Genomic DNA, 18,674 nt, shown 5'->3' on the forward strand with positions numbered 1-18,674 from the left:
TTTGCATAGGCACACCCACTCCACCTAGCATGAGCCCACAGCAGCCCCAAATGGTCACTTTGACAGCTGTGCGATCCCCAATTTCTCGGTTATTGGGGTAGGAGGAATAAAGTGTTGTTACCCTGATTATGTGAATGAAGGACTATGAAACTGTTTTATGACAGAGGGTCTCACCATCAACTAAGTAGCACTCACTAGACAAGGGATATGGGTTCCAAAACCCTGTGAATTGAGAGAGGTTGGGTATAGGTGTGTGTACCCAATGGTATGGGCCCTTTTGAGAGTGTGACACACCAATTGCACCCTCTTCTTCCTCTACACTGTTGAATAGCAGAGCTAATTTTGATTCTATTAGGAGTCTAGCTAGAAACTGCTGAGCTGAATTCACTTTGGGCCAATGGTGCACCAGCACTGGGACTCCCCTACTACAAGCTGAAATTGCTAGAAGAGCTAAAACTAATGAGCTGAGATCACTGAGTGCTTGTTAACTAGTGGGGGAGCCTGAAGATATATTGCTAAGCTGCTGGCAGAAAAGTTTGCAGGATGGGTGGAGCGAGAAGCACAGTAGGACATTTGGAGCGGCCCATGGAACAGCGAGTGGAGCAGAGTGAAGCAGTTTGTGGGGACTGCTGGAGGAGAGGAGAGGAGTGGAGCAGAGCGGCTTGTGGAGCAGAGCTGTTTGTGGTGAAGGCTGCAGCAGACCTCCACAGAGATGCGGGGCAGTTGGCCTTGGCCCATGTAAGGAGCCCCTTAACACCCCATGTGCCCCCCCAAAATTCCGCCCAAGCTGGGGTGGGTAAAACTCTGCAGATGAACTTTTGAACTCTGGGGAGGCACTAACCAGGGACAGAGACTTTTGGGTTGTTGGACTTTGGGGTGATTTGGACTTAAGACCCTGAGGGGAAAAGGACATTGCCAAACTTACTTGGAGGTAGGTCTTTTGTTCATGGTTTGTGTTATGAATTCTGTTTGTGGTGTTTCCTCAACATAATGCCACATTGTTTCCCTCTATTAAAAGGATTTTGCTACACTCAGACTCCGTGCTTGCAAGAGGGGAAGTATTGCCTCCTAGAGGCGCCCTGGGGTGGTGGTATGTAATTGTCCCAGGTCACTGGATGGGGCCTCGAGCCAGTTTTGCAGTGTGCTATTGAAACGGAACCCATGGATACTGAACCCGGCCCTTGTTGCTGCCAACTCAGAGGGGCAGAAGGGTTACATTATTATTCCCTGGAGAGCCATAAATATTATCATCTCCATTTTATACAGGGACAAGCTCAGAAACAAAGAGGCGGAATGACTTCCCACCAAGGTCACAGCATGACTGGGAAGATCAGCATAGCTATTCGGGAGACATTTATTCCATTTGAATTCCAGTCCTAGGCTTCCAAGGGGGGTATCCTGGAGAACCTGGAAAACAAAACAAAATAAAATAATTACAGTGAACTCTCACTAAACAGCTCTTTCTTCATAGTGATCCTATGAGATATCTCTCTAATCAAGAATGATCTGGGTTAGTTCTTGAATATAGGATCCTCAGAGAACAACCCAAGGGCTGGAGAGAGCAATGTGGATTACACTGTCCCCTTGGAGACAGTGCTTACCACAGTGCCCCAGCATATGTCTTGGGGACAATGTGTTGGAGGGACCGCGGCTGGGGCTCAGCCGGGAGGACTATCCCCACACAGTCAGTGCTGACCCCAATGTCCCTATGAGATACTAGGATAGCTGTGCTGCAGAGAGAGGGGGACTCATTAGGGGGCACTGTCCCCTCTAAGTCAAGGCTGACCCCAATGCCCCAGTGCAATGTTAGGGGCTTGTCTTGCAGGGGTTGTGGTGGGGTCCTGAAAATGGGGGAGGTACATACTTGGAACTGCTAAGCCATGCCTCCATTGCCTCTACCCATGCTACTGCAACCAGACTGCTATATATATTTGCACTAGTTCAATGAGTATGTATTCAAAGCAGAGGAATCATACCCCTTGCTCATAGCGTAGACGTATGTTAAGTAATGGTGTTCTTTTCCTGTGAGAAAGGGTATATAGCTAGGGAGACCCTATCTAGATAGATCTAGATATAGATGAGAAACCAATTATGAACCTTGATTTGAATTTAAAAGATGTTAAGGAAACAAAGGCTCTGAAATCTTAATGTGAAATGCACATCTCAGAGAGAATAGGAGACATTCTGAATTGGGAAAACAATAATCTTGATGCTACAACCAGATTAAAGGTCCCATTGCAGATATGAGAAGGTCTCAGAGAACTTTCCATGGCAGAAGGGTGGGAGGTGGGTGGTTCATTAATCAATGTACAAGAAGTGCTTTGAGATCTTCACATGGAAAGAGACTTTAGAGAAAGGCAAAAGTGTAATCATTTAGTAGCAATGGGAAACTGTCCATGAATTTTAGTCCCAGGTTCTAGGTTCTGTAAGAATAAAAATACTGGTTGTTTCACACAATCTGCCACAAATCCAATAGAAATTCTTCTCTTTAGTGCTGGAACCCTATACCCACCCAGCCCCATGCATCCATTGCCTGAGTCAGAGGGAGTGACACTAACCAGGCTGTTACCTCCTTGCTCAGATGAGAAAAGGGTGGGTGTCTCATCTGCTGGATAAGCAGAAATATCCAGGGATGGCCACCCAAAGAGCAAGAGAAATGGGACTTACTCATAATTTTATGGAAACAGGGTTACTCCTCCCAGCTGGGATAACTTGTCCTAATTTGATTCTCCACCATTCCCAAGTTCATGGTTCTGACTTTGCATTGCCTTCTGTTTTGTTTCACCTGGGCATCTTCATGGGGATTGGGGATGTCATCAGTGGTCTGCTCCACACTTTGACTGAAGAACCTGTATCTGCTCATTTCCTCATGCCCAGGAGCTGAGTGTCTGAGAGCAACAGCCTCTTTTGTGAGATGCAGGGTGTCCAGAGAGCATCTGGGAGGAGGCAGGTGGTCTGGAACAGAGGCAGCTGTGTTGTTCCCAGACAGAGAAACACCCCTAAGTGACCAGGAAGGGATGTGGGGAAGTGAATTCCCAACATGTTGGCACAAACCAGCTTCCATCTCACTGTCCAGCACCCCACTTCTCCCAGCCAGGGAAACACCCGGTGGCAGATAAACTCCAACATAAGTCACACTCTGTGGCAACAACATGGGGATAATAAGAGGATGCTGGTGATGGCCAAGGTTTATTGGAGGTGATGTCATTTTAATGAGGATTAATACTGAAGCCTTGAGGGACTGTAGCCATTATAGATATCCTGGCACTTTCACCAATAACTGAGCATCCCAGGTCCCAGCTTGGTGAAACCTTTTACCTTTCTCCCGAGTGTGAGATTCTCTTTAAGTTCCTGTCTGTTCTTTAATGTTGCTAAGCAGCTGTTAGATGTCTACCACATCCCACCTCAGAGGTTCAGTGTGTTGATACTGAACACAGTGTACACAGCATCTGACATGTGAATCCTTTACGGTCCACTGGGATGAGAGATAAGATGGAGATCTGTACAGGGAACACATTCTCAGACCTTCCACTTTGGGCTGAGAATCAAGAGGAGAAATTTCATTGCAAATGGGATATTTTGTTTGGGGAATTTCCCATGACATGAGAATAGGAGGTGCAAAATGAGCAGGCCAACTGGCAAGCCTGTTCCCTTCACTGTGCCAGCAGCAGTTGGAGATCAAGAAGATGATGCCGATGATGGTGAAGAAAGACACAGCCACCACAAGTTCTCGAAGCCAAAAACTCATTTGAACTGTGTAGAGAGGAGAACATCTGGTGAAGTATTAAGTACCACAGGATTTGTTTGGGACAGCTGGAGAGACAAAAATCTCCTCTCAGCAGAATATCTTTAAGCAATATTTCTCTTGCCATCATTCTATCTAGAGTCCTTCTTTGACTCTCTGTGCATGGATGTCTCTGTACAGGTCTCTATATCTCACAGGTTGCTATGAGGACCCTTCTGTCCCGTGGGAGGGGAAAGTTTGGGGAGTATGTTAGTCTTGGGTATGTTTGAGGAGCATTCAAAGTGATAGAGAATCTCACCTGTCACCTCGACATTGACAACCTCACTCCTGAGGGACAGAATCCACCGCCTGATCACATCCTCCTCATACTGGCAGGCATATTCCCCAGCATACTGTGGAGTTATTTGTGGGATATGGAGCATAGACCAGTTGGAAAGGTGACTACCAGTGTCCACAGTGCTATTCACCACACAACTGTGCTCTGACCCTGTGGCCTTGGGGATGATCTCAACGCCATTCTTGTAGAAATGACACCTCCAATGGACAACACTCCCAGGGACCACACAGGATAGAAGCACAGCACCTCCTTCTCTCACCACTCCCAATGGGGGATCGACGTTCAGTGTTGGCTGGGGAAGGGGATCTGAGCGGGGAGCAGGGAAGGTAAAATATTAGTATGTGTCATCTGGGGGCAATGGTCAGAATCAAACTTTATTTTTGTTCTTTCTCCAATTTTTCTTTCTTTACCAGAGGACCCTGATAGACTTTATTGAACAACATATTAGCCCCTGGTGGATGGAGGACCAACTGCTCTGACAGAATTCTGGGAATTAGTATCCTGTCAGGCTCCACAGGGGGCATAGCCCACACTGAGTGGGCGTGGGTAATACTAGCAGGACTCACACTTCGGCACTGACTGGTTTCCTCTTTGTCACACTCCACGCAGAAGCTGGGGATTTAACCAGTCCCCCAAACTGAGCTGCTTTCCATCTGGTGGGGATGTGGAAATAGGGCTCATCCTGTTGTTACCCAGACCACACCCCCTCTCACAAGGCAGAGTTTCTAGGTGCCGTTTCAAGATAACTGATGCAAAGGTCCCCAGCCACAGAGGAAATGTGGTTTGTGTGTAGCCCCTGTCCCTCCCCACCGAACATCCAGCTACGTTTCCTGTTTTCTTCTTCTCTCTAACCCTCCTGCTGCCAGCTAAGCTGCAGGGCTGGTGGGCTCTGGCTACCGGCCCCTCCACAGGGAAAGTATGTGGGGTGGTGCCAGGCAGAACAGCTGAGGTTGATCCTGCCCACCCCACTGCCATGGGGATCCTTTGCTGGTCTCCAGTCCAGTGACAGTCCAGACCTGCCTGTGGCCCATTGGAACTCTGGAACAGAGCCTGTGACAGTCAGAGCTGAGGTCAGTTACCAGAGGTCAGTGCATGCAGGATGCCCAGGGTTAGTGGAACTTCTCCCCCCGTCCAGCCCTGAACCAGATATAATGATTTGTGGCACTGGGGGAAGTTTGGCAGCTGGCTGGTTGTCTGCGCACAGAGACTCCTGCTTTGCCAGGCTCGTGCATGTGCTTTGTCTCTGGGCTGCAGCCAGGTGGCAGATCCCAGTTGCTGTGATGGGGATGGGCAGCCACTCCCCTCTTGGGCAAGAGGCACAAACATGTTTTTCTCAGCTGTAAATAGACACAAAGACAAGATTCAGATTCTTCCCCCCTGCCCTGTAATTATGCCAGCTCTGCTCATCTCCGGATGCCAATGCCCTATTCCCAGGGAACAGCTGGTGCTGACCTGCTGAGAATGGCTACAGAGATGCTATAAGGGTGGCACGCTGAGGGCCCTGTGCTGGGGACCAGATACTGTCCCTGTCACATCCTCCCTGGGATGGCTCTTTGGCTGAACTGCAAGGCCCCTCTCAGCCTGTTTGCCTCAGTGAATGGGGCTGGAGCTGCAGCCACGCCCCAGGCATGAGGCAGCTGCCAACCTCCCTGCTCCGCCTGGACCTGGAAGCACAGGGGTCACTGATGGCTTTAGTGGTCTTCCTGGTGCTCTGTGCCCATGCCCTGGAAGAGGACATGAAACTGCAGTGCCCCCTGGAGCAGCGCCATGCCTATCCCAGCTGGTACAGGGATGGGGACCACATCATCAGGACTGTCTTATTCCTCCGGAGCCCTGAAATATCTCAGGAAACATGGCAAAGGTAAGGTTTTTGTGGTGCTTCTTGGAATCTTCATCTTGACCATAGCTGGGAATGTAGTCATCATCTCAATAGCTCTGGTGGATCATCACCTCCAAACCTCCATGCATTTCTTTCTCAGGAACTTCTCCATCTTGGAAATCATCATAAGCCCCAAAACACTGGCCAACCTCTTGACAGAGAGAAAGACTATCTAATTAGTGAGGTGTTTCACCCACCTTTCCTCTTCTTCAATCTTGGGGTTCACAGAGTTCTTCCTCCCATCTATGATGTCCTTAGATTGCTATATTGCTATTTGCAAACTGTTGCACTATGCTACCATTATGAACAGTCCTGTATGTGCCATGTTGGGTCTATTGTCTTGGGTTGGGGCATCACATTAATTATCAGCCCACCCATTATACTGTTCCCCTTGCCCTTCTGTGGCCCAAAGGTCATTAACAATTTATTTTGTGATAGTTCATCACTGATTAAACTTTGCTGTGCAGCACACATTTCCTGGAGTTTATAGGTTTCACTGCAGTGACTGTGAATTTAATAGGTACCTAAATGATAACCACTATCTCCTACATCAACATCATCTCCACTATACTGTGCATCCCATCTGTCAAGGCGAAGACAAAAGTCTTCTCGACCTGCTCATCACATATCACTGCAGCTGAATTTTCATGCACTTGAGACCCAAGCAAAGTGACAGTCTAGACCTCAACAAAGCAGTGGCCATTCTCAACACTGTGGTGAGATCCTTGGTCAACCCCTTCATATACACCCTGAGGAATAAGCAAGTAAAGCAAGCCCTGAGAGATGTATTCAACAGGGTGTTGGATAAGGATAGAGGCCTGACTTTGGTCACTAGGTAGAGCCTGGGATTTTCAAAGGGGCCTAAGGGATTTGGGTGCCCATGTCAATGGGAACTAGATGCCTCACTACCCTGTCATAATCTCCTCCAGAAGGAACAGGGAAATTCTATGGTCTGAGATTCACTTTATGGGACACTCCTCAGCTAGTGGGGATCTAGAACTAGATATCTCCTCACTTCTCTAGGATGGAAAAATCAATGTGCTCCTAAAATACAGATAATAAATTATTAGACTTGTACTCACATCACTGACTTACTATGTGTTGCAGGGTCTGAGGGGTCAGAATCTCAGGTGGGATCTTGTTGAGACCATATAAAGGACTCTCCTCTTCTTACTCAAAGATTCAACCCTTACAATTCCAGTGGCCCTTTTTTACTTATGGTACTTGCCAGAACCCCATTCTATTCCATCATCTACTCCATATGCTAAGGTGGTATGAACTGAGTGTAGCTCCATTGACTCCAATAGTGCTACATTAATTCACCTCATCTAAAGATCCCACCATCCATGAGAAAGTGGGATGATTTATGTATGGGATTCTAGGCCAGAATATTTCATGACGCTCCACAGTAATTTTTCATACCATATCAGTGGAAAGATTCCTTTTGTGGTGTCAGTCTCCATCAGCCAGTTACTCAATCTTATATTTAGGCTTGGATTTTGATTGGATTTTTATCAGTAAATGTTGATTTCACTGTATACACACAACTGCTGAGAAAATATTTCCATTGTTGATAATCAAAATTTTCAGAAAAAAAAAGTGAGAAAAATGCTGCTTGAGAACTTTTTAGAATAAAAATCCAGTGATTTAGACTTTTGAATTAGGGCAGTTACAAATGGACTAGCAAATGAGCAGTAGAAACAGGTATGATTTGTTGATTTAAGGCTATTCATTGTGCATATCTTGACATATGATGTTGTTAATGGTTTATAAAGCGTCAGCACCTTGAATCTCATTGTCTACTGTCATTAAATAATTGACTGACACACCCCCATAATTTTCCACAACTTTGAAAATTAAAATTACTAAAAATCTAAAACATGCTTTAAAATAAACTTTGATATTATCCATCAAAGTTAAAAAAAATCAAATTCTGCCAAGCTTACTTACATTGTCTGAATGCTCTTGGGTGGGGTTTTCAGTGCAGTTTAAGGGAGTGAGATGCCCAAAACTTATTAACTGTCAATTGGATTTGGGGGCTAGATTCACTTTAGGCACCTAAATCCCAGAATCAGTCCACAGGGAACTGATAAACCAGGGAAAGATAGGCATTCCTTGACTTAACTCACCTGCAGGGCCTGATCCAGCAAGTGTGCTCAGAGCTTGCCTACTGGATTGGGTCCCTTAAAGGTAATAATTGGAGATATATCAATCTCCTCAAGCTGGAAGGGACCTTGCAAGGTCATTGAGTCCAGCCCCCTGCCTTCACTAGCAGGACCAATTTTTGTTCCAGATACCTAAGCGGCTACCTCAAGGATTGAACTCATAACCCTCGGTTTAGCAGGCTAATGCTCAAACCACTGAGCTATCCCTCCCATCCTTTAGGTGGTGTTGCACAGAATGGCCAGAAGGAGGAGGATGTACCCATGACTTTTAGCCCAGGGGTTAGGTTACTTGCCTGGGAGGAGGAAGACCGCTGATTCAAGTCCCACTCTGATTGAGGGGGAGCAGGGATTTAGACATGGCTCTTCTATATCTCAGCTGAATGCCCTAACCACTGGGATATGGGATAGTCTGATGCAGGGCTCCTTCTTTCTCTCCTGTTGAAGCTGTTGTACTTTGGATTAAAAACTAAAAAAGTCATTGGTATGGGGAAGCCTAGGTCTCCCATTTGTCAGGTGAGTGTTCTAATCGTTGGGCTACAGAGTGATTCTCACATTTGCTCTTTCTCTTTCTTTGGCCCAATGATTATTTCATAATCTAAGTTAGTGGAACAGCTTCAGTGTGAGAGACCAAGGGAGCCATCTGTCGGAATATCCCACACTCCACTGAAGATTGGACAAGAAGCAGTGAGCTTAATCTGCAGCAAGGATTCGGTCAAATTAGATATTTGGAAAAATATTTCTAACTCAAAGGGTAGTTAAGTTCTGGAATAGGCTTCCAAGACAGGTTGTGGAATTCCCAGCACTGGAGGTTTTTAGGAACAGGTTGGACCAATACTTGTCAATGATGATCTAAGTTTATGTGGTCCTGCCTGAGTGCAAGGGGCTGGACTTGATGACCTCTTGATGTCCCTTCCAGCCCTACATTTCTATGATTCTATAGTCCAGGAGTTAGGGCACTCACCTGAGAGGTAGGAAATCCCTGCCCCTGCTTGGGCAGAGGTGGGGTTTGAACCAGGGGCATTCCACATCTCAGGTGAGAACTTTAACCACTGGTCTAAAAGTTATGACGGAAGGCCTTTTTCCCCCATTCCCCTGGCTTCTTGCAAAAACAGTATAGACGACTGGTGCGGAGACAAGGTTTGCAGCTGAGACTCTCAAACACAGGGAAGCACCTCCAGGACTTAGACACCAATCTCTCCAAGAGGGACACACCCTCAGTTTGTCATCTGCTTAGTCCATGAGCTGCCTAGGGGGTTGGTATTTGTGGATCCCCTTCTGAAGTTCCCATCTCTCCCCATTCATTGCATGGGGACCTAGATGCCTAACTCAGGCTTTGTGATTCACAGTGATTTTTCTCTGAACCTAAAAGTTAAATATGGTGAAGTAAATAAGAAGTTTTTTTGTGCATCTAGCCCTGGGTGCCTAACTCCCCTATGTGCCTTTGGAAATCCCAACCATAATTATTAATTAGCATATAAATATTTAAAATTATGGAATAGCGATACTTTCCTCTGAAATCTATACGTGGAAAATGCTGTCGAAGAGTGAATCATCATTATCCTTTAAAAGCTTTGCACATGTCCTGATTACAGAGTTTACCACTTGTGATTCCAGCACTACAGACGTAGAGTAATTTTTCAAACATATCTGCAGGTGGAATTTTCAGAAGTGTCTAGGTCATTCTAAAGTACAAGGGTGTTGAAAGTCAAATGAGTTGCTAAGGGATGTCTGTTACAGCTATCCCCCTATTCCATTTTGTTTCTTACAGCTGTCCCCCTACTCCATTTTGTTTTTGTTCTCCTCCTGTGGCCGCCCCTCCCTGGCTGTTAAGTTGTTTACCAGTGCCACTGCCCTTCTCAAAGGGAGGGCCCCTTAAGTTGTTTAACAAGAGCCATTGCCCTTCTCAAAGGGATGGCCACTTGTGCTGTGTGCTAAGTGGGACCACTGCCCTGTTCAAAGGGTTAGTCCTGTTATCACCTTGTTAAAAGTGGGCTTGGTGTAGGGTAGGCAATGTCCAGAGCTACAAGACCTAAAGGCAAAATAGCTGAGCAAATGAGTCATACCTGGGGGCTCAGAACTTGCCCAGAGATGTTCCATGCCTACCTGCAGTTTTTTCCCTGCCTTCTCTCCTCCCTGTAAGAAGGAGAGTTACTGGCGGGAAGCTGCCTGAGTTAGCCTTTATAACCAGATATTTTCTGATCAGAGCTCAGAAAGGTTCCTGCATTGCTGCCTGGTCTGATCAGCCAGGGGTTCTGAGGGTCCTTTCTCCGCTCTCGTTTTATTTTTGAGCGTACCCCCGTTTTTGAACCCCCCACGAAGAATGAATTGCTGCCTGAGAGATCTCCTGATTATCAAGACTGTACCAAGCCTTCTGATGTTCTTGCTGCTTCTGCCTTTGCTGCTGCCTTGGGGACTGGTAAGAATCCCTCTGTGAAACTTTCTATATTTTTATTTTATTGTTTTAGCTGCTGGCTCTGTCTCCCCAGCACACAGACTCAAGCTAAACCTTGGTCTGTGTCTTAAAACCTCTCTTAAACTCTAAAAAATAAGTCTGTGCCGCTGCTAAGCTCTGCTCCTGTGGGCTTTGCCTCGGGCTCACTGCTTTCAGCTGTATCCACTGCGGCAGCCACCATCCCTTGGTTTCCTTGGGGGCTGCCTTAGGAGCTGTATCCTGGGCACATACCACTCTGCCCTCTGTAACTTCCCCATAGCATAAGGTGCACCATAGGTTTTGGGTTTTTTTTAGTTTAATAAGTCATAGTTTGTTAAGATTGTAAAGCTTGTAAGTCTCATCTGCCTTGCTATAGTTCGTTGTTTTGTTGCTCCATATAGTTGCTTGTTATAGTTTTGCTTAGAATTGTGATATTTGTTGTCTTGCCTAGTCGTTGGTTAAGATAGATTTAAAAAGCCATTGCCTGGTTGTATTCTGTACCTGTTTTGTTACTTTGTATAAGCTGCTTGTCATTGTATATAAGTTTGATTAAGTTAGAGGATAGATAAGGTTTTTGCTGCTTGAATTCATCTTCCCGCTGTCCCGATCTCTCCCTGAACTTACCCATGTCTGTTTTTCCCCTGCTCCAATCCCCCCTTCTGTGTACTTCTCCGTGTCTCCCAGTTGTAAACCCCTTGCTGCTTTTTCCCCCGCGTCTGCATCACCCTCTGAACTTCTCAAACCCTTTGCTGCTTTTTCCCCCGTTCCTGCATCACCCTCTGAACTTCCCAAACCCCTTGCTGCTTTTCCCCTGCATCTTCATCACCCTCTGAACTTCCCAAACCCCTTGCTGCTTTTTCCCCCACGTCTCCATCACCCTCTGAACTTCTCAAACCCCTTGCTGCTTTTTCCCCCGCGTCTGCATCACCCTCTGAACTTCCCAAACCCCTTGCTGCTTTTTCCCCCACGTCTGCATCACCCTCTGAACTTCTCAAACCCCTTGCTGCTTTTTCTCCCGCGCCTGCATCACCCTCTGAACTTCTCAAACCCTTTGCTGCTTTTTCCCCCGCGTCTGCATCACCCTCCAAACTTCCCAAACCCCTTGCTGCTTTTTCCACCGCGTCTGCATCACACTCCGAACTTCCAAAACCCCTTGCTGCTTCCCCCCCTCCACAACATTGCTCCGTTGTCCTTACCCTGCAGGGCTTCAGAGTCTCTCGCTGCTTGCAGCTGCACCTCTCATCAGTTGCCACTAATCATTCACCCCCCCATTCCTGTTTCTTGACCCAGCCTTTGGGTACACTCTTGCTATCACAGCCTCACAAATTAAGTCAGTAATTTTCTACATTGCATAATTTCACTTATCACCCATATTGTATTATTACACTGTGATTCACATTTTACTTGTAATTATAACACCCCATTGGTTGCCTCCACCTTTCTGATATACTTTGTATTTGCATTGATACTATTGTGTTACATTGTGTATAAGGCCACTAACCACTTAATACATTCTATCTAAGATTGTTGACCATTCTATATAGAAGCTACCAGTTTGTCTTGCATCTCCTTTTGGTATGTTTTACATTCCACACTATATCTAGAGTTGTTCCTATATAAAGTTGAGTTGCTTATTAACTGTACTGTATCCCATTGTGCCAAACCCCACTTACTGTACCCCACTGTTAGAACTCCCTACACTGTTCAATAAGAACCCCCCCACCATCACTGTCTATTGTAAACACCCTATACCCCATCCCATTGTATTTCATTGTTAAATTCCCACCACTTCCTTTTTCCTTTAATAAAGAAATTAATTGGCATCCCACCTGTGAGGTAAGTGCTCCCCAAAATCCCATATACCTGCAGGCAGGGACAAGGGACAGAATTTTAGAGGTGTTTAAGCACCTAAATGGGCAGCAAGATGTCTTGTGGGATTTGTGAAAGAACACAGGTGCCTAACTCCCATTAAAACTTTTGAGAGTTAGGTGACTAGGCACTTTTGAAAAATATTATTAGGTGCCTCTATCATTCTGTAGGCACCTAAGTACACATAAAAATCTAGCCCCTTGAGGGGAATTTTCAAAAGCACTTAAGTGAAATGGGTGCTCAAGTCCCAGAACAGCCAGTGGGATTTGGACATGTATCTCCCTTAGTCTCCCATTGAAAACCAAACCGTCTTAAAAATATCTATGCTATAGAACCCTTTTCACCTCCCTCTGCTGACAAGGAACTGATCCAAGACCGCTGACATCAAAAAAAGTGTCTATCACAAAGACAGAAGGCTTCATGCTTTCCATGTGTCGCATCTGAATGTTGAAATATGTGATTTTCCTTTTGAACCAAGTGGGAAAATGAAATTTGAAGTAGTTGAACTGATTTGAAAATAACATTTTCTTACACTGATAATTATGACATGGCCAAACAGCATTTGAAGGAGAATAGAAAGCAGCGGCCTGTTATGCCCATCAGATGACATGATCCAAGTGGGTACATTCTGGCCTTAGACTGTATAAATCAAACTTGGTCTTGAGGCTAAGGCACTGCACCAGAACTAAGGAGAGCTAGGTTCAATTTTACACTTTGCTGCACACGCCCTGTATGACCTTAGGTTAAGTCGGTTAACTTCTCTGTGCCTCAATTTCCCATCTGTAAAACGTGGATGATAATAATAAAGTTTTCTCAAAACATTTGTTTGTCTTGTTATTGCTCAGCACAGTGGAGGCTGTGTTCTCATTTGGGATACTCAAAATACAATACAATAATATTTATTAGGAAAATGTATTTAAACAATGTACAGTGGAAGAAGAGGCCACCTAAAAACTCTGAGATCATTCAGGGATTTTTCCTCCTGTTGTTATATAAAATGTGATGGAGTATGTGATGTAGGAGTTGGGCATCACATTTGTATGTAAATAATTTTGCATATATAGTAGATAGAAATAAATAAATGAAGGTCCAGACTCTGGTATTGTGGAGTGAAACTACAGTAAATAGGACTGGTTAAAACATAATTTCATTGATCATTTTCAAAGTGTTTTGGGCAAAAAAAAATAACCTTTTGGACTTTTTTTTCAGGATTTTTGCAACATTTGAGTTTCTATAAAAAAATCTTTTTTTTTTTTTTGGAAAAAAGGAAAAAAACATTTTTGTCCAGCTATAATGGTAAACAATTAAGTCTGATACTTTCAAATCCTTCTAAAGATCAATTAAATAATTTCTTATGGAAACCGTTTATTAAATCAATTTTGTAGATTCTAAAATTTCATTCTATAAACTTTATTACATTTAATAAAATACACCGCCTTTCCTCAAAAATGGGTTTTTCCCCCAAAAAATGTTGACGTTGTTGAAATGTTTATTAGAGATGATGAAAAATGAGCACTGGTTTTTGAAAAAAATAAGAAATGCTAATGTTGTTTTTATTTCTGTGTTTGAAATTAGCCCATTTTTCATTTGTGCAAATAGTTGTAGATTAAAAAAAATATAAAAAATGTTGTCATTTTTTGGTAAACAAGAATGTAAATAACCAGTTTGATAAGACTTTCAGTAACAAAAATCTGAAAAAGTGCATGAAATTCTCCATGAAAACTGTCATCAAAAGGCAATTTTTGATTTAAAAAAATGGATATTTTCATCAAAAAGTTTTATTTGTGATGGTCTTGTTATCCTTATATAGTGGGGTTGTTATCCTAACAAGCACAGGTGATCATTAATTGGCTTCAGGACTTTTGTGAAAAACAACATATTCAGCACATCCCTCTCTTTCCATATCTATCTACCTATTCCCATGCTCTAACCCAATATACCTCACTCTCCTATGACACCCAGAAATAGATCCCAGATATCCCAACTTCTAAGCAGCTATTCTGTCTCTGTTGGCTATGGTTCCATAGGATATATTCTGTGCCAAAATCCCATTGATTTTCAATAGGATTTGGGCACTGAAGTCCCTCTGAAACTTCCAGCTTTAATCTCACTGAGTTTTAGCAGCCCATTTGCAAAATAGGGAAGATTATACTCCCTTCTTCCCATAGGTGTGTCTCTTGCTTACGTAAATTTAAGTTCTGTAGGGCAGGAAGTATCTCTCACTATGTGTTTGTAAAGTGTCTAGATCAAGGGAACCTCGATCTAGGTTGATGGAAGTGTTTATATATTCATATAGAACCAGTATTGCTCCTAAGTATTATTATTAAAATATCAAATACATACTCCCTCCATTCAAACATCTCTGTGCTGTAACTGAGAGATGAACAAAACCTTCCAGCAATCACAAAGAAATGGATATTGTGTTGGTAGCATAATGTGAAGTACTAAGTAATTGGAAATGTGAGGCCAGTTGGGATACATTGGCAGACCACCAGTGAAGTCAACAGAGCTGCTCCAATGTACAGGAGCTGAGAGACTGCCCTCCTGATCTGTTCCATTCATCACAAAGTATTTGTGGTTTAATCAGAATCATTTACAGAAATGTGAACACCACAAATTTTATTAGGAAAACTACAGTTAATCTGATGATAAAGTGGGGGTGAAATAGGCTAACATCTGGTGTGATACTGACCTGTTAATATAGTTCTGCAATACCATATGTTTTATATATTATGTTGTGTCTTTTTTTAATTTAAAATCATCATAGAGGCCAGATTCTTAACAGGTATAATTTACTGGAGTACCATTAAATTAGTGGAGTGAGGTCAATTTACACTAGTTTGGGACCTGGACCTATGCTTGTAATTAATACACACTGAGAAATGCAGTGGGTCAAGAAAAAGAAAGAAAGAAAGTTAGTTAGTTAAATGGAGAAAATGACAAGTCTAATCTGCAACAAAGTGTTTGACAATATTCTCTTTCTCTTCCTTATCTGCTGGCAAGAGGTAGACAAAGTGCTATTATTTTCACTGTTGCCAGTTGACTTCACATGGGTTATTGATTAATCAATAACCCATTATTAATGTTAGGATCAGAGTTAGGGCTAGCACTAAGGGTTAGAATTAGATTTAAAGGACAGGTTAGTTCCATAATCTTGGTCAGAGTCCAATGAATGCTCTGTCTGAAACAATATTTACAACTGACCCTGAGATTCTTCATGCTATTCAAGAAATGAGCTTAGGGTCACAGTTAGGGTGAGGGTTATGGTTAATATCAGATTTATGGTTTAGTGTTAAGGTTATAGTTTGATTTAAACATTTGAGATGGGGTAGGATTTAGATGACAGTATAGGATTGATATTAGAGTTAGAATTAGGAGTTAAGAGTTAGAGTGAAAGGGTTAAATTACGGGTAAAAGTTAAGAAAGAGTTATCAAGGTAAGGGTTATTAATTAGGATAAAGGACTAGGGTTAGGGCTAAAATGAGCAGTTAAGATCAGAGTTAGGAAAAAGGTAAAGGTAAAGAGTAGAGGTCAAGATAAGGGTTATTGATTAGGTATTATAGGGTTAGGGTAAGGGTTAGAGTTATGTGTTAGGATTTGATTTTAGAGTTAGAGTTAGAGTCAGTTCCTTAGTCTAGCCTGAATTCCCACCAATTTTATGCCTGAAATTGTATTCACAATTAATCCCGAGTTTCCTTCCACTGTGTTGGAGACTGGCTATGATTAGTGTTATGGGTCAGGGTTAATTCTGTAGTGTTCTCCCAGCTCCCGCAAATGTCCTGCCACAATTCTAATTACAATTCATCCTGAAGTTCTTCTCACCACTCAGAAAATAGGACACAGTGTCCCTCGGCACCTCTTTGACCATCTGGTTCCTCGGGGTGTAGATGAAAGGGTTCAACAAGTGGGTGACAAAGGCAGTCTGTAGAGTCACCACCTTCTTGAGGCCGAAGGAGAACCCTTTGTTGGGCACCACATACATGAAGATGGCACTGACGTAGAAGATGGAGGCCACTGTGATATGGGATGCACAGGTGGAGGTCTTTTTCCTACCTGTGGTGGAGGGGATGCGGAAGATAGTGGCAATGATGTATAGGTAGGATACCACAGTGAGCATCAGCAAGCTCAGCAGTACCACGGAGGAGAGGGAAAACTCTATAAGCTCTAGCAGGCTGGTGTCGGCCCAGGAGAGCTTGATCAATGGCTCAGTGTCACAGAAGAAGTGATCAATGATGTGAGGGCCACAGAAGGGCAACTGAGAGATGATGATGATGATGCGGGAGAGGACAGAAAAGAAGCCTGCAACCCAAGACACCACAACCAGCTGAACAGATATCCGTGGGCTCGTGATGGTGGAGTAGCGCAGCGGGGTGCAGATGGCCACGTAGCAGTCCACTGACATGACGGCCAAGAGGATAAATTCAGTGGTGCCGAAAAAGAATTAGAAGTAGCACTGGGCAATGCAGCCAGAGACTGAGATGGTCTTTTGCTGTGAAAGGAAGTCCCTCATCATCTTTGGAGCAATAGATGTTGCAACCATGATGTCAAGGAAGGAGAGGTTGGAGAGGAAATAGTACATGGGACTATGGAAGTGGTGGACAGCCCAGGCGTGTGTGATGATGGCCACATTCTCAGTGATTGTCACTATGTAGATTTAGTAATCTACAGCAGCACCATGAAGAAGATGATCTCCAGCTCCCAGATCACAGAAAAACCCAACAGGATGAACTCATTGACCTTGGTGCTGTGGTTGCCCATCAGCGTGTCAGATCTGCTGTTTCAACTAGACTGGGAAGAAAATGAATTCAAATTCAGTACTGTCAAAAATTAAATAGGCTAATATTTTACCTAGGCAGACTGTCATCCACATGTTTCAGAGTACTACAAAGAAAGAAAATGAATGAAGCCTGTCAACTATAGATAAGAGCGAGAAGATGAGAAAGAGGGAGTTATGCTTAGGGGTAATGCAGCATCGATCTGGAAGGCTACTGCTTAAACTGCATCAAGTTAGACTGAAGGCATAATCTTAAAACCTAAACCAAAGAAGAGTGAACATGCAAATCAGAATTCAGTTACCACAATGCCTAGAGAGCCAAGACTGTTGCATTTCCTCCAGATAACATCCCTTTGTGGAAATGTTGATGTAGACTCACCTTGATATCAGAATGAATGAACTAGAACACTCGGAGGCAGACCAAAACCAAAGACTTGAAAAAAAGATTGGAGGTTGTTAGGATGGACAGGATCTAGTCAGAGAAGGTATTGGTTTTAACAGTTGTCCAAGATTCACTTTTAAGAAGGTGACTATTATACAGGTATATACATGCAGGCAGCACCAATGAGATGAGAAATCATCAACCTCCTAGAAGACGTGCTGAAGTGTAGGGAGTTTCTGCACATTCAGCCCCCTCTCCAGGAGTCAGTCAAAGGCATGGACAGAGATGTCCTGTGCCAGTGTGGTCTGTCACCAAAGGGCTGCGGCAACTAAGCACAAGACAGGAATCCTTAAGATCAAGAAGAAATGGAGAGTTTGGGGGGAGGGGGAGAGCATGTGAAAGAACCATTAATATATTGTGGTCGTTATGATAACCAAGTGTAACTATACACAGCCCTCTAAATAATAGGGATGCTCATTACACCATGATCACTATCTATCTATCTATCTATCTATCTATCTATCTATCTATCTATCTATCTATCTATCTATCTATCTATCTATCTAGGTATGAAATAACCCCTACCTGAAGGACGTAAGGGAGATACATACACTATGGAAGATTAGTCCATAATCTCCAAGTTCAGGGTTTCTTGCACTTTCTTCTGAAGCAGCTGATGCTCTCCACTGCTAGAGACAGGAAACTGGGCTATGCGGAACTATGGCCTCATCCAGGCTGGCAATTCCTATGTTCCTACAGACATATACTTTGCAATATTAGCAGGGTAGTGTTGGATATTTTTGATGGTTACCTTGTGATAGATAGATAGATAGATAGATAGATAGATAGATAGATAGATAGATAGATAGATAGGCGAGGAAAGAGAGAGAGAGAGCCAGGATAGAAACAGAGGGAGAGACCTACTCAGCATTAGTGTTTCTCTTACACAAAACCTCTGCTTCTATTGCCAGGAACTAATGGATATTGAGCTTGTGTGATCAAGTCAGTGCTTGCAGGTAAAAACACCTAAGATCCCTAAAGATGAATATGTCTCACACAGATTCTCAGAGGACTAAATGTAGAGAAATAGTC

General features: G+C 43.7%; 1 protein-coding gene across 1 annotated transcript in view; it reads right to left on the minus strand.

The window, feature by feature from the left end:
- The window catches only part of LOC123346766 (olfactory receptor 14A16-like), a 28,535-nt gene extending 11,707 nt beyond the window's left edge, over nt 1–16,828 (minus strand). Inside the window, exon 1 of the mRNA XM_044984227.1 lies at nt 16,249–16,828. Coding sequence (XP_044840162.1) covers nt 16,249–16,828 — 580 coding nt within the window. The remainder of the gene's footprint in view (nt 1–16,248) is intronic.
- Between the last annotated feature and the right edge of the window lie 1,846 nt (nt 16,829–18,674).

The sequence above is a fragment of the Mauremys mutica genome, chromosome 12, assembly GCF_020497125.1.
Source record: "Mauremys mutica isolate MM-2020 ecotype Southern chromosome 12, ASM2049712v1, whole genome shotgun sequence".
Lineage (NCBI taxonomy): Eukaryota > Metazoa > Chordata > Testudines > Geoemydidae > Mauremys > Mauremys mutica.